The 15,482-nt window shown below is 43.1% G+C and overlaps 1 protein-coding gene across 1 annotated transcript in view; it reads left to right on the top strand.

Moving 5' to 3' along the window:
• The window catches only part of LOC130477349 (lipase member M-like), a 29,442-nt gene that overhangs the window by 2,455 nt on the left and 11,505 nt on the right, over positions 1–15,482 (top strand). The window contains exons 2-5 of the mRNA XM_056849273.1: positions 7,577–7,679; positions 7,965–8,058; positions 10,129–10,327; positions 15,321–15,430. Of these exons, the coding sequence (XP_056705251.1) occupies positions 7,587–7,679; positions 7,965–8,058; positions 10,129–10,327; positions 15,321–15,430 (496 nt within the window). The 5' untranslated portion in view covers positions 7,577–7,586. The remainder of the gene's footprint in view (positions 1–7,576; positions 7,680–7,964; positions 8,059–10,128; positions 10,328–15,320; positions 15,431–15,482) is intronic.

Below are 15,482 nucleotides of genomic sequence, written 5' to 3'. Positions count from 1 at the left end.
TCCCCACCCCTGTCCTAAGGATATGAACTGTAAGAAGTGCTAGTTATTTTTTTTAAAGATAAAAATGTATGAAATTGGCTGATACATTATGGAAGCAAAGTTTGCAGATGGCAACAATTTATTTAATGGGAAGGGTAATTCTGTAAGGTACTTTATTTTAAGCTGAACTTCCCCAAACTGTGGAATCTCTTCCCTTCTTCAGTTTTTTCCCAAAACCATTCAGCAATCATGCAATTATCTCATGATAACTCATACTCTTTAGGGAAACATGAGCCTACCATTCTGAGTCATCAACAAAAGAAAGGATTAGTCAGCAGAGCTTCATGTTAGGAAAAAAGCTACTTTTAAGCCCAAGAGTCTGAACATTAGGCATCAGTACCAACATCTGTCTATTAGATGAATGTGCGTCCCTTCCTTCCGAAGAGCCTTTATGCTTGCCCGTTTAAATGCTGCACCCTCAGCAGTATTAAATAGGAGATATGGAAATCTACCATACTCTGACAGACTTTGCTCATGCGATTCAAAGAAAATTGACACATTATCTCATAAGATGATAGAATGCCCCCTCTTTAAACACGACTGAGATAAATGGATCACCCCCCTATTGGCGAGAATTCCTGCCCCCTTAACAAAAGACAAAATAGTCCCCTTTTTGCTGATGGGCTGAGATCCAAATATAACACTGGCCATGGCCAAATATCTCTTCATCATATTTTCCTCTAAGAAATAACTGCTCAGGACCTATTGATCATAGGAGCAAAGAAAGAAGGAAGGATGAATGGATGTGCTTGGCAGCTAAATTTTGTCATGTGCTTTAGAAGAATCCATGCAAACTACCAGAGTTTGAGTTGTAGCTCCTATAACCCCCCTGCACCATTAGTCAGAATAGAGAGCCCGCTAAAATAGGTATTTTACAGGTGAGCTTCATAAATATGTACAATACTTATACATGCAATACTTGAAGAAACAGCACAGAATTTTTTTCAAATAAATTAAGTAAATATCAACAACCTCTACAGAACAATTAACAGTACCATTGTAAACAGAGTTATTTGAAGGGAAGAGACATTCAAGTCTGTATCTTGAATTCTTGGAGAATACTCTGCCTTCCCTCAGAGCATCCAAGGTTTTTATTAAGCAATATTACAATGGATATCAAAAGGTCAATCAGTATTTTAGACAATGGAACTTAGACAAGGCATACCACGATTAATGATTAATAAGATCAAGGCATAGAGAAGACAATGAAACATTCCTTTCTGAGGACAGCATTCCTTAAGCAAACACTGGCTGTCTGTTACAAAGGATGATGAGCTTAGTAGACTTTAATCCTTTTAGAGTTGCTAATCCCTTTAAGGCTGCTCCACTGAGGTTATTAGGGCACTATACAGACAATAGCCTTGTACATTATATTTCCATAGATGGGACCTAGAAATTGTTGGAGCCAGTGCATAACATGCCCAGGGTTTTCCCAGCGGACACCGCACGTGACCACAAGAATAACTACATCTCACCTTTTTCTTCTTTATATTGCAAAAGCAATTTATATGCATATGGAAGATGGTCCCTGGTCAGGTAGAAGACCTGTGGAGCAGGAAAAAATTAACTGCTTGCCTTGCTGGAATAAAGCAGGTATACATTGTAGAAAACAGCAGAGGGTCACGCAAAGAAATAAAAAACAAAGGCTATACATCTGCAACTGGGTAAGCTGATAGATTGGCAGGAATATAATTAAAGGTTCGCTGTCCACATGTAAAAAACCATCCAAGTGGCAAAGGAATATGGGCATAGTTAAAAGATACATTTTGAGATTTAGAACAGTTCCATAAAGCTTGCTTAAGATGAACACATCCTTCAGAAATCTTAGAGGAGGTACAAGTTACAATGTGAATACAGGAATTGTTTTTATGTGAAGCAACAAAAAGGAATATATAAAGATCAGGCATCTGCAGGGAGTTTACATACAGGAATAAGACAAATGCTCAAAAACATGTGAAAATTATTATGTTCAAACAAACAAAAGTGTGATACATTATATTCATTATATACATTAGATATATTAGATAAACGTTCCCAGATATTAAATTGTAAGTGATCAGCAAAACTGACAGCTTGAACACTTTGACTTCCTATTATTAACATAATACACAAAATTGTCATTGGATTAGCAGTGAGCAAAAATTCTCAAAATTAACAGTTAAATGATTAAGAATAAATAAAATTATGTTAAGTTGTGATTGTATTCACTTCTGATGTAGGGGCCCACATTTCATCCTTTTTAATTGTTTTTGCAGAACTGTTTTTACAATAGTCTGGGCAGTAGAATTGTATGGAATTCCATGGCATAGCATGACATCTCATTGTGTACAAAACATTTGAAATTCTTGGAACACAGATGCATCATCAGTGCAGGGGCATTATCAGTGGCTTAAGGGGCAGTCCCTTGTAGTTTTATTACATAATGAAAGTATATGGAAGATCACCTCCCTTCCTCGGCAGGAGTAACTGAGGCAGCGGCAGCCGAATCAGTTGACATACGTCTTCTTTGGGGGTGTTCAGGTCTGACCTGGAGGTTGGCACAAAGGGAGCCCTGGATATGAATGTCAGCACAGGGTCCCACTTGAACCAGTTATAGCAGCGCGTGCATATAAAAGAACCATGTACTGTTATGGCTCCTGCATTGCATGCTAGATGTCTGCATGCAGAAACATTCAATGAACAGTATCATAGACTTTTTTAGTCAGAAAAGGCAAATGAGGTGAGAAACTTTGTAAAGAACGAAAACATAAAGATTAAAATATGCAGGATTGACAATAAAACACAAAATAGTCAAGCACTTAAGCAAAGGCAAATAAATAAAACCCATGAGATTCAGTTTTTATAAGGGAAACTAGTGGAGGGTTCCTTCTTTTCAGTTGCTCTACCCCTGTCAGGTGACTTGGAGGGTGGAGACCAGCAGGGAGGCTGCAGCAGTTAAACTGTCATTGCTGCAGACCAGGAGTCTCCTGTCTGGAGATGGCATAGAGGAACCACGGGGAAGCCTGCAGCAGGGAGGTCTACCAGTAGTTGCAGTGGTCGAGAGCAGACACCTGCATGCTTAGAGATAGAACTTAGACACATTAGCGGCTAGAGGGGGGCACTGGATGAGAACAGTGCCTTGAGGCATGGCAGAAAAATAAAATCATTTAGGTGGAGAGAGCTGAACGCAATCAGCACTTCAAGAAGAAAGGACCTTGAAGGATGAAAGCTAGCCAGAGGCGGCTGGCAGGGCATACCAGGGCATGCATAGTACCATTAACTGAAGCCTGATTAAAAACTTTTATTTTTCTCCCTTCGTTGCTTCTTAAAGAATGAGAGGTACTTTTCGGTTGCTAAGAACCAGGCAGAAGTCTAAATGATAAAAAAAAAAAAACCAGTTGGCAGGATAGGCATAGAAAGCAGGTTGACATAACTAATCAAGGCAATATAGATATTTATAAAACAAATTGAAAAAGGTGTCTCTCACACTGCTAGAAGAGAGAAAGCAAGATTACTGAGGGGTCCTTTAGGGGAACCCCAGCATTCATGAAGTTAAAACAAAGGTGTACTCAAAAGGGAAAGGAAACAAAAAATAAACAAAGAGCCTATGGTTAAAAAAACACTTAAAACAAGTAAAAATACTTACCAAGAAGGGTAGAGTGTACAAACTTAACAATAGCTTTCCAAAAATAGAAAAAGACAGACTTAACAAAACTTGTGTTGCCGGTTGGCTGAACATGACAAAGAGGCATGATGCCCATGAGCATATACAGAATGCCATGTGGTAAGGCAGCCACAATTGTGATAGTAAAACAAAGTCCAATTTGACACCTTTCCAAATTAAAACCAAAATTTCCAAAGTAAAGCTTTTCCTTAGGCGTCGTGTGTAATTTGCAAGCAAGTGTGAAAGGTTCCTATAAGAGAAGGAACGGGGGTGAGAGCAACAAAAAGGAGTGCAAAGGGACTGTATCTCTGTGCATGTGCAGAGCGCCGTTGAGGACAGTGAGCGGCACAAACAAAAGACTGTTGGAGCTTGCTGTGGAAGGCAAACACACACAAAAACAAAAAAGGCAGAAGATTGGGGGCAGGACAGAAGCCCAGAGGCTATTCCTTGCCTCTCAATTCTTGACAATTCAAAATGCATACTGAGTGCCAATTAATTTTTGAAACAAAATAATAAAAGCAAGAACTATTTGATTATGGTACTTATGAAATAAACTGTATGTTTCCATATAAGTGTAACATAAAATTGATTCACTCAAAAAGGAAGAAAGCTTGCCCCTGGGAGGAGCAGCGCTTCCCAGGTGAGAGAGGAAGATTCATGAGACCATCAGGGCCTAGAGAGCCCATGTGGCTGTAACACAAACATAAAATCCTTGAGGGAAAACAAAAATGGAGGGGTTCGAGTGCTCGGATGCACTCCTACCTAATTTGTATCTGCTTATTTCTAGACCAGGGGTCGCCAAAGTCATTAGTCAAGAGAGCCAAATATCAACAGTACAACGATTGAGATTTCTTTTGAGAGACAAATTTTTTAAACTCAAACTATATAGGTAGGTACACTGTTTATTAACTTAATAAACGTTAATTAAAATTTAGCAGAAGTGGAAACCAGTAGAGCACTTACTGCACAGTGGGGTGAATGGCTGTGGGGAGAGTGTAAACCCCCACCCCCGGTTCCTTTTGAAAGAGGCACAAAGTAGCAGGAAGAGGGGAAACCTGTAGTAATAGGCCAGGGGAGGGCTAACAATTGCCAGACAAAAGGGCCACTGTTTCCTCCCCCCCACCACCATCACCCAGCGAGGGTCCAGATGTCCAGGGATCCCAGGCACAGAGGAAGAGGCCAGCAGGTCCCCGGTCTGTGTGTGTTCCATGCAAACAAACAAGGGGGAGATGCACAGTCCATCCTTCCTTCCCCCCGCCACGGACATGCCAGTTCCCTCCTGGCCAGAGGGAGGGGCAGGTGCTCACCCCCCCACCACCATTCTGGGACCGACGGGCTCCAGATTCAGGGCAGGCAGGCGGGTGCCCGGGCAAGGTGGCTTGGCTGGAGGAGCCCCCCCCAGCTGGGGGGCAGGCAGGCAGGGCCGCGCGCCCAGGCGGCTTCCACGGGGGGGAAGAAAGGAGAGTCCCCCAACTGCCCCTTCCTCCCTCCCTCCCTCCCTCCCTCCCTCGAGGCCACGGCGCCAGCCCCCTCCCCTCTCCCAGGGGCGGCCTGAGCACGGCCTTGGGCCCGCTCTGCAGCCCTGGGGGCGAGAGTGGCCATACCGAAAGAGAGGCCCGCGCGGCAGGGAGGGGGGAGGTGGCGGCTGCCGGGGCAGCTCGCTCTCTGCCTCCCCTCTGGGCTGCGGGCGGCCTCAAGCGAGAAAGGCGCTGCGCGGGGCTTCCTCGTCCGGGTGAAGCGCGTCCAAAGCAATGAGAATTTCTCTCGAGCCTTTCTGAAGAGGGACTCGAGGAGCCAACAGTAGAAGCCAAGAGGCAGCGGGTGGGCTTACCATGCAAATATCGAAACGGTGGCTGCTCCCTCCGCTGCTTAAGAAACCCCCAATCCCCACAGCAGGCCAGCCAGCAGCAGCAGCACGTGGTCGCTCCTTTGTAATTCAAGTGCCTCCTGCGCAGACTTCTCCCCACAGCAGGCCCGCCAGCAGCAGCGGCACGTGGTCGCTCCTACGAAACCCAAGCGCCTCCTGCGCAGACTCTCTCCCGCCCCCCGCCCCCCCGCCCCTTTCGCTACTCAGCCGGGCCCGGACATGGAAAGAGCCGCACTCAAGGGCTCAAAGAGCCACATGCGGCTCGGGAGCCGCACTTTTGCGACCCCTGTTCTAGACAATTCAAAAACTTTCACCGAGTTCCTATTAAAAAATCCCATTCTGTGGCTTCTGAGCTACAGTCTCAGGCAAAAAGCTATTCCTACAATTTTTACTTTCTCAAATACCTACTTCTCTATACATCATTTCTATATACTGTACCCTTTGATTTTTATCAGAATATAGGCAAGGGGGGTGGAGAGCGGAGCTTAGTGGACTCTCCCCCGCCCCTTTTGATTTCCTTAAGGAAGAAAAGGCGGCAAAGGCCACTTTCAATATAATTTCTAAAAATGCAATCAACAATTTTCAATATATGCAAAAATGAAGCAATAGACATATTACTGCGCAGTAATACACACCAAAAGTAAATAAAATTGCATAACTTATACTCTATACTTAAACTATAATGCAAAATAAGCAGGTTAAAAGAGACTAAGGGATAGATAACTTTCCTAAAATTCATATCACAGAAGAACTGTAGCAAGACTTTTATTAATCCATGGTACCTTAAGGACTAACAAAAACCCCGCTTAGAAAATTCTAGAATTTTTGTCTTGCCAATTTTTGTTCCTTTTCTACGCAAAATGCGTTTTTATTCTTTTTTCTTCGTGACTGACATTAGAAAAGCTGGCCGGGCTTTTGAAATGCCATTCACTGCTGTTCCAAGTGAACATTCTAAATGGTACAGAGGAAAACACAAATCAAAACCAAACTTTTAACTCAGATATACTTCCCCTGACTGGAGAGGTTCTATTTCTGCTGAACATCATGACATACAAAAAGATTGCAAAATTTTCAAATAGCAACCACATTAAAGTAAAGGTGATCATAATGGGTTATCCAACTATAAATATATCTTCAGATTGCTAGCAATAACTTTAAACTAAATAAATAGGTCAAGAGAACACATTCACACTGCCATTCATTCAAGAAAGAGACCTGAAATTGGAGAAACAAACTGTTCCACTGGGTTGCTTGTTCAGGATAGCTCTATGAATCTTGTTTGCTGCAAAATAAAGCCTGGAAAACATTTTAGCCATCAACAATAACTTGAAATAAATGGAAAACGTTAGACCCATAGGGTATGGATTTTTTCGCTTTATAAGGATAAGCTTTGGTTCCCGCCTCTACAGGAGCCATGTTTGCTGCCCCGGGGAAGGAGGGGGGCCGAGCGCTGAGAGCAGGGAGAGAGTAGAGGTGTTGGGAGGAATTTGGTATTGGGTACCCTTGGCCTGCCGGGAAGAAGGTGAGATAACAATGACAGCTTCCATTGTGAATATAAAAGACAGTGGTTAATCAGGTGTCTGTTGGGTAAGCTGGGTATGCCACAGAACTGGCAGAGGTCCCTCAGGGGAGTGATTCCTGATAGCATCTAGATTGACAGCTGCAATATATACAATTAGGAAACTCTAGTGATAAAGTTTTTCTTGGATTCCATTTCAGGCAGCAAGTGGGTGACTGCACCTGTAGATGTCCCCTATGCATGAACAGATAGAAATTACTGCACAATCATAAAAAAATAAATATTTCTAAGAGACGAGTTCAGCCTAGTATTTTCCATTACAGATGGGGAGATTTCCCCCCTCTTTTTGTAGGAGGACGTTTAAATACACTTCCTTTCCCCTGTACTTGAAAGTGATAAAGTACAATTTGGTCTGAAAATATGTCATTGCTGTCTTGAATCCAAACACATTTTAAAAACAGTGAAGTATTTTTTTTTTCCCAAGTCTAAAATATAATGTGTTTTTCAGGTTCTCCAGGATGTGGCTACTGATCATTATGGTGGTTGTGCAAGGAACTGTGGCTCTAGGAGACACCCAGACCAAAATGAATCCGGAACAATTTATGAATGTGGTACATTGAGTTCAGATAAAAACAATCATTGTAGCAGTTTTGCATAGCCCCTATTCTGGCATCACATCCTGTTAAGGATTTCCACACAAGTGCCTTATGTGAAGAAGGCCCAGTTGATTTGATTTCTACCCCCTCCTTTCCCTCATGCATCTCCACAAGAAACTAAACTTAACTCATAGGATTGTCCTTTTATCATCTATCTTGCATTACTAGCTCTCAGGAGCCATCATTCAATGTCTACCAAAAATTTAATTTTTGCTGAAAATTGTCTTTTTGTACCTGCAGACTGAGAAAATCCAGTACTGGGGATATCCTTGTGAAGAATATGAAGTACTCACATATGATGGGTACTATCTGAGCATCAGCAGAATTCCAGGAGGTAAAGGAAAATTGGGAACATAAGATCATAGGCTTTTACTTAGACAAAAGAATATGATGTGAAGTTCTGCTTTTGTCACTGCCTTCATAAGGAACCATAAAGACAGTGCTGTGTATATCTGTTGTTTCTTAATGAGTGCAAAATATCACAAAACACGTAAACATGCACACAAGGAGGAGGGCTAATAAGAGTAAATGACAGAATGCCAAACCAAACCAGCAAACAAGCAAAAACCTCACCCACTGGCAAAAGACAGTGACCGAGGGAGAAAGATGCATTTTGCTTGTGGAGGGAATTCCATAGTTTCAGTATCATGACAAAGGCCCTTTTGTTGGTTTGCTACCTGTAGGGTTGCCAACCCCCAAGTACCAACTGGAGATCTCCTGCTATTACAACTGATCTCCAGCCGATAGAGATCCGTTCACTTGGAGAAAATGGCCACTTTGGCAATTGGACTCTATGGCATTGAAGTCCCTCACCTCCCCAAACCCCGCTCTCCTCAGTCTCCACCTCCAACACCTCCCACCAGTGGTGAAGAGGGACCTGGCAACCCTAGCTACCTGTCTAACTTGAGATGGCATTGATGAGGGCCCATGCTTTCTCTATGGTTGCTCCCATTTTATGGAACAGGCTCCCTGAAAAGGTAGAGGTCACTGTCCTTGGAAACCTTTGGAGGCGCTGTATGGCTATTCTATTTGCCGGAGCATTTAATAGATTGCATGCTGCAAGAATTTTATTGGATTGGATCAGGAATTGGGGTTTAACTGTGGTTTGATATTTTTAATTATGTATTGTGAGCTGCCTTGAGCCACTGGGAAAGCCAGGATATAAATGTTTTGATAAATTAATGATGGCAGTGAAATGGGTTCACCCGCAAACATGGCCAGGATTTTTCCATTCTCAGGGGGTTCTTTAGGTATCCAGAAAGCATTAATTTGTAAAGAAAAAAAGAAAATAAAACAACGTGAGCGGCCCCGCCTGGGCTCGTGCCCCTCCCTGCCCTGGGGTAGTCGTTGGGGTAGAGGGCTGTGGGGCTTCCTCAGCCTCAGACCATTCCGAGGGGGAATCGGAACTGTCTTCCCCCTTGGATGAAGTCAGGGTCGTAGCCCACGGAGCTCAGGCAGTAGGGCAGACTCTGACTCTCTCCTCCCTGGCCTCCGCCTCATAGCCTCTTTTATCCCAGCTGTCCCCCGTTCCACCCCTACAGCCTACCTCCGCCCCCGCCCCCAGAGTCCATATAAGGGTGAGAGAGGCTTGCGTCAGCCTTCTCCCCCTCCTTCCGAACACGTGTGTCCCATCTTCCCCGACCCAGCAGTGGCCACAGAATATTGAGGACAGTTGAGTGTCGTTTGAAGAGGAGAAAATCCACGGAATGAGATAGGAAATTCGGCCTTCTCAAGGCTCTTAAAGCATCCAGAAAATGATGGTTAAGGGGTGGAGTATGGAATTTCTCAAATATAGGCCTTCTGAAGTTCATCATTGGTAGGGTTGCCAGCTCCGAGTTGGGAAATACCTGGAGATTTTGGGGGCAGAGCCTGATGAGGGTGGGGGTTGGGGAAGAGTCATAGAGTCATAGAGTCCAATTGTCCAAGCAGCCATTTTCTCCAGGTGAACTGATCGCTGTCGGCTAGAGATGAGTTGTAATAGCAGGAGATCTCCAGCTAGTACCTGGGGGTTGGCAACCCTAATCATTATCCTCAACTTGTTAAATATGACAGGATAAAGGCTCATCAGAACCCCTGTGTGTGGGGATGAATGACAGGTATGTTTGGGAGCATAGAATCTTTGGAGAACAAGAGTTTAAGCACACATACACAAACATGCCTCTTCCCAAATTCAAATGCCCCGTTTCCCATAAGTTTTGTTTTAATTTAAAAAAGGAGCTGTCAGGATTTTTTTAATATGCATTGGTGTATAACTGTAGCTCCTCCCTGAGTTTTCCAGCTGAACATGGATTTAAATCTTTCTACCTTATATCAATCTCCAACATTCTAACCATGCTATGGATGTTTTAATTTTATGTGCCATATCACAGAGGATTTAGCTTCATTACTCCTTCATATTTTTCAGGAACAAAGGCAGCTATACTGCTGATGCACGGCTTGAATGAAGATGGCAGTGTTTGGGTAGCAAATCTGCCCAATAATAGCCTGGGCTTTTTCCTAGCAGATGCTGGGTATGATGTGTGGATTGGAAATAGTAGAGGCAATTCCTGGTCTAGAAGGCACCAATTCCTTACAATTGATGAACAGGAATTTTGGGATTTTAGGTAAGTTCATTTGGTGTGAAATGACTGAAATGTGATATTCGTTTCAGTCCTTATATCCCTCAAATATTAGATATATGCTGCTTAAGATCAATGGATCAAGGAGCTTCTAAGGGATAAAAGGTAAAGGAAAGGAAATGTGACATTCAAGGAGTTGCCCAACCATCTTCCTACTTGAGCTTTCAGAAGTGGTCTCATATCTAGTGTTGAGGTGGCTGAAATTTTTGTTACATGGTGATCACTGCATCCATAATAAGGACCTGCAGGTAGGAATAATGCTGGATTTCATGGCCTGCACGACATCTCAGAATATCTTGGGACTCATACATGAAGTAAGGCATATGTCTGATATGGCATTCAGTTCTGATCTAGCTTGGGACCAGAGTATTTGTAGGATTAGTTATACAATTCAGCCTGGGCAATATATTCACCTTTATGCAGGTTTTGAGAAATAGAGAGATTTTGGTGATTGTTCCCCTGTTTTGAAATGTCCTCCTCATTTCCCTTTGCCTGGCGTCTTCTCTGGACATTTTGTGATGTCAATTTTTCTTTAAATAACCTTAACATCTTTAACTGTGTTGATTTTTGTTTGTTGTTTTATGGTTAATGTGGTTCTATTTGTTGTTTTGTTATATCACCTTTGTGTGCTTGTTATTTTTTTTTGAGTTGCTCCTTTATAACACGTTGTATACTAAAGGTGGAAAAATGATCTGTAACTATTAAATAAATATGTTGTTATTTAATTACAAAATATCAAGACACACCCAAAACATAAACAGGAAAACCCTCAATTTATAGCCGCACATTTCACAAGAAGGAAAGTTAACCTCTAACAGTTGACTGCTTATCATTCCAAACATTCTGAACAAATGGCTTTTTTTCTTAAATTTTCTGCTGTCCCTCTTTAACCTAAGTATTTATCTGTCCACTTACCCCATTTATATTAAATTGTTCTCTCAGAGACTCAGGGCCAAACTAGACTTGACTTGCAGACATGAGGCCAACAACCTTGTTCGGGGTCCATAAAACTGGACTCCTTTGTCCAATCTGCTTACAGCTTGGAAGAATTCAGGAGAGAGAAAGACTTGGTACCCTGCAATTCTGGTGCTGTTTGCTCTACAAATACCCACTCTAGACCCAGAGAAACCTCCCATTTTTACCCCATAGGAAACAATGGAACCAGACGGCTGGGGGCACCAATTTAGGGTTCCATATATTTGAACGCCTCCATTCAACCCCCTTCAAACTTGGAGGTCTTTAGGGGAGAATGTGGACTTGGTTCCCTGCTAATTTGGTGCTATTTGCTCTAAAACCACCTGCTCCAGACCCCAGACGTATCCCGTATTCCAGCTAAAATTTTTTTTTGGGGTAGGGTTTTTTCTAGGAGCCCCGTGGCGCAGAGTGTTCAGCTGCAGTACTGCAGTCCAAGCTTTGCTCACGACCTGAGTTCAATCCCAATGGGAGTCAGTTTCAGGTAGCTGGCTCAAGGTTGACTCAGCCTTCCATCCTTCTGAGGTTGGTAAAATGAGTACCCGGCTTGCTGGGGGTAAAGGGAAGATGACTGGGGAAGGCACTGGCAAACCACCCTGTAAACAAAGTCTGCCTAGTAAACGTCGGGATGTGACGTCACCCCATGGGTCAGGAATGACCCAGGGCTTGCACAGGGGACCTTTATCTTTTTTAAAAGGTTTTTGTTGTTGTTGTTTGTTTGCTGGGCATTTTGGTATGACAAGAACTGTAGACAATTCTATTGGCTGAGCGTACATCACAGTGCAAAGAGTTGTTGCCAGACCTGTGACATTTTACAGCACATAGAGCATGATAGAGACATACATAGAGCACTGCTTCAGCTGTGTCCTATTGAAGGCCAGCCCTTTGAGAAGTGGGAAATGGATATTATTGGCCCATGCGATTGGGGAAAAAATAATTTTGACTGTCATTGATGTTTGCACCCACTTTTGTGAAGTTATTCCCCTTACAAAGATTATTGCCCACAATGTGGCCAGAGCCTTAATACCTGTTTGCTGTTGCTTGGAATTTCGTAAGATCATCACTGATCTGATGTGGTTGCTGCATTCACATCTGTCCTGATGCAGAAGCCATTTGAGATTCTCAAGGTTGAACACAGAATCAGTCCTGCCTATTGTTAGTGGAATAACAGCTTGGTGGAATGTCTGAACAAAACTATTGGGCAAATGTTAAAGAAGTATGCTCTTGCTCATTTTTCTGATTGGGATCAGTCTTTACTTTTTCTGATATGTGTGCCTGTCATGATACAATCCAAGAAAGTTTAGGGTTATCATTCAATGAATTGGTTTTTGGAAGATCCCTCAGAGGCTTCTTAAGTTTTTTAAAGCAACAATGGGAAGGAATTCTTGAGACTTCTTCCCATATCATAAATGAATATATGCAGAGACTTTGCATCACTTGGAGTGGTGTGTGGCAAACTGCCCAAGAGCATTTAAAAAGACCTCAGTTTAGCCAAAAACGATTTATGATCATACTGCTGTGGAGAGAAACCTTTTCCCTACTGGCAAAGTGTTAATTAAATGTGTGTAATGTGGTTTGGCCCTGGAGAGGTTCTCAAGCAATTGAATTCTATTAATTATCTCGTGGCTTGTCCAGAAGAGCATTCTAAGCCAAACATCTCTCATGTAAAGACTCTGTGGCTCTGTCAGGGTGGCTTGGGGCGGGGTGCTGGCTCCTGACACTTGACGGCATGCAATTAACATCTGCACCTGCCATCAAGAGTCTGGGTGTGATCCTTGATGCCTCCTTATCTATGGAGGCTCATGTTACAGCCGTGGTCAAGATGGTATTTTTCCATCTCCATCGGGTCCGGCAGCTGGTGCTTTACCTCTCCCGCCTGGATCTAGCCACAGTTATCCATGCAACAGTCACCTTTAGGCTGGATTACTGTAATTCATTCTATGTAGGGCTGCCCTCAAGACTGATCTGGAGGTTCCAGCTGGTACATAATGCAGTGGTGAGACTCCTTATCGGGACCTCGCTCCGAGAACATATACAGCCAGTGTTCCATCAACTGCACTAGCTCCAGCTGAAGAATCGGATCAGTTTTAAGGTGCTGTTTTTCACCTTTTATTTGGCTGCCTCCTAAGGAGGTTTTGGGCCCACCGAAACCTCTGCCCGGTTCCAAAAATCCATGCAACCCTCATAGGGTTGCATGGGAGATACTCCACCTAAAAGGTGGCATATCTCTGCCTAAAAAAAGGGGGTGTTCCCGAGCCATAACGGCTTAGGAGGCCACCTAATGGCAGCCCTGCCTCCTGTCCTGCGCCATGACACCCTGGGAAAGCCTCCTGGGACATCGTGGCCTTTGCTGGCATCCGGACGCCGGCAGAAGGCTTCATTGGTGTCCCAGACCAGCACTGCCATGGCAGTGGACAGCAACTGGCGTCTGGGCCTTCACACTGGCGTTGGGGCCACAAACGCCGGGGTATACTGCCTGGACACCAGTGCTGTGGGCCCTTGTGCCGGTGCAGGCCTTCGCTGGCCTCCAGAGTACTTTTGTCCTGGCCGGCGGCGCAGCTCAGGAATACGCGATTAGAGTGAGTCTCCTGTCCCCACTTAGAATGTGCATTTCCATGCCACTTTAAAAAAGAAATAAACTCAGTTCAATCCACAACTGCTTTTGGTATAAACTCTCTTTCTCAAGCAGGCATCATTAAAAAAATCAATATGTCCTTTTTTGATTTAGTAGTTACACCATGTGTGTGATTGACAGACGGAGATATTTCTTTCACCAACAAATTTGCATAGTAGAATGACAGCTCAAAAAACAAAGCAGATGATTGCTTACAAAAGAGGAGGAATAGCAGTGCAGAGGATGGGTAAATGACCATCATTGGTCATTGCTACTAAAGTTATCATATGGAAGAGAGATTGTATAATATAATTTCTAAAATTACATATCTGTCATTGGAAATCTCATAAGGCAGAATAAAGTTGGTTCTTGTAGGTTATCCGGGCTGTGTGACCGTGGTCTTGGTATTTTCTTTCCTGACGTTTCGCCAGCAGCTGTGGCAGGCATCTTCAGAGAAGTAACACTGAAGGACAGTGTCTCTCAGTGTCAAGTGTGTAGGAAGAGTAATATAGTCCACAATAGCCATGCGGGTTAGCTTTGGATTTCACACATTAACAGATCACTTCAGGATACAATAGTTCCATATTAACATACCACACCCTCATTAGCATATTATCTTGATACTTACAGGACAATGATTAGCACATTACCTTTGATACTTTTTGCAGGACAATGATTCAGCTCAAGGCCAACCCCTTTCTGACTATATATTACTCTTCCTACACACTTGACACTGAGAGACACTGTCCTTCAGTGTTACTCCTCTGAAGATGCCTGCCACAGCTGCTGGCGAAACGTCAGGAAAGAAAATACCAAGACCACGGTCACACAGCCCGGATAACCTACAAGAACCAATGAACTCTGACCGTGAAAGCCTTCGACAATACAGAATAAAGTTATTTGCATTGTGCAGCCATTGTGTATGCCATGGAACAATCATGACTTAGTATAGAATAATATAAAAACACTGTTATAAATCACCATGGGAGACTTGTCCTGAATCTTGGGCTCTGAAGGAAGGCAAACAAAAACAAACAAACAAACAAACAAACAAACAAGAAAGCAAAAATCTCATCTCCATAGGGGACCACAATCCAGAACTCTAAAAAGGATGTAAATGGACAAAAGGAATGTATTTAAGAAACTAGTTGGGAACTAATTAGAAGTGAGTTGGTAGAATAAATAATCTGTTTTTAAACATCACAAGACAGTTACATGTTTGATAGTCAAGGATCTGTCATGTGGCTTAAAAGAACCTATACTGTTAGAATTGAACCGACAAAATTGAAATGTATTGTATGTTCCTATTTCTTACTAGAAACAGTTGCAGTGCTTATGAACAAAGGTTTATGAATGCAGTTAATATTAATTAATGTGTGTTCTCCTTTTCAGTTTTCATGAAATGGGCATTTATGATATTCCAGCCATGACAGACTTTATTCTGCAAAAAAGTGGACAGGAAAAAATCTATTATGCTGGTCATGCTGAGGGAGGCGCCATAGGTATGTAAAGCACGAAGTTTATCATTCACCTAGGCGGAAGAGGTTGGTTTTA

Source organism: Euleptes europaea, chromosome 5, assembly GCF_029931775.1.
Source record: "Euleptes europaea isolate rEulEur1 chromosome 5, rEulEur1.hap1, whole genome shotgun sequence".
Taxonomy (NCBI): domain Eukaryota; kingdom Metazoa; phylum Chordata; class Lepidosauria; order Squamata; family Sphaerodactylidae; genus Euleptes; species Euleptes europaea.
Note: the sequence above shows the minus strand (reverse complement) of the source record. Positions and strands in the feature narration are given on the sequence as shown.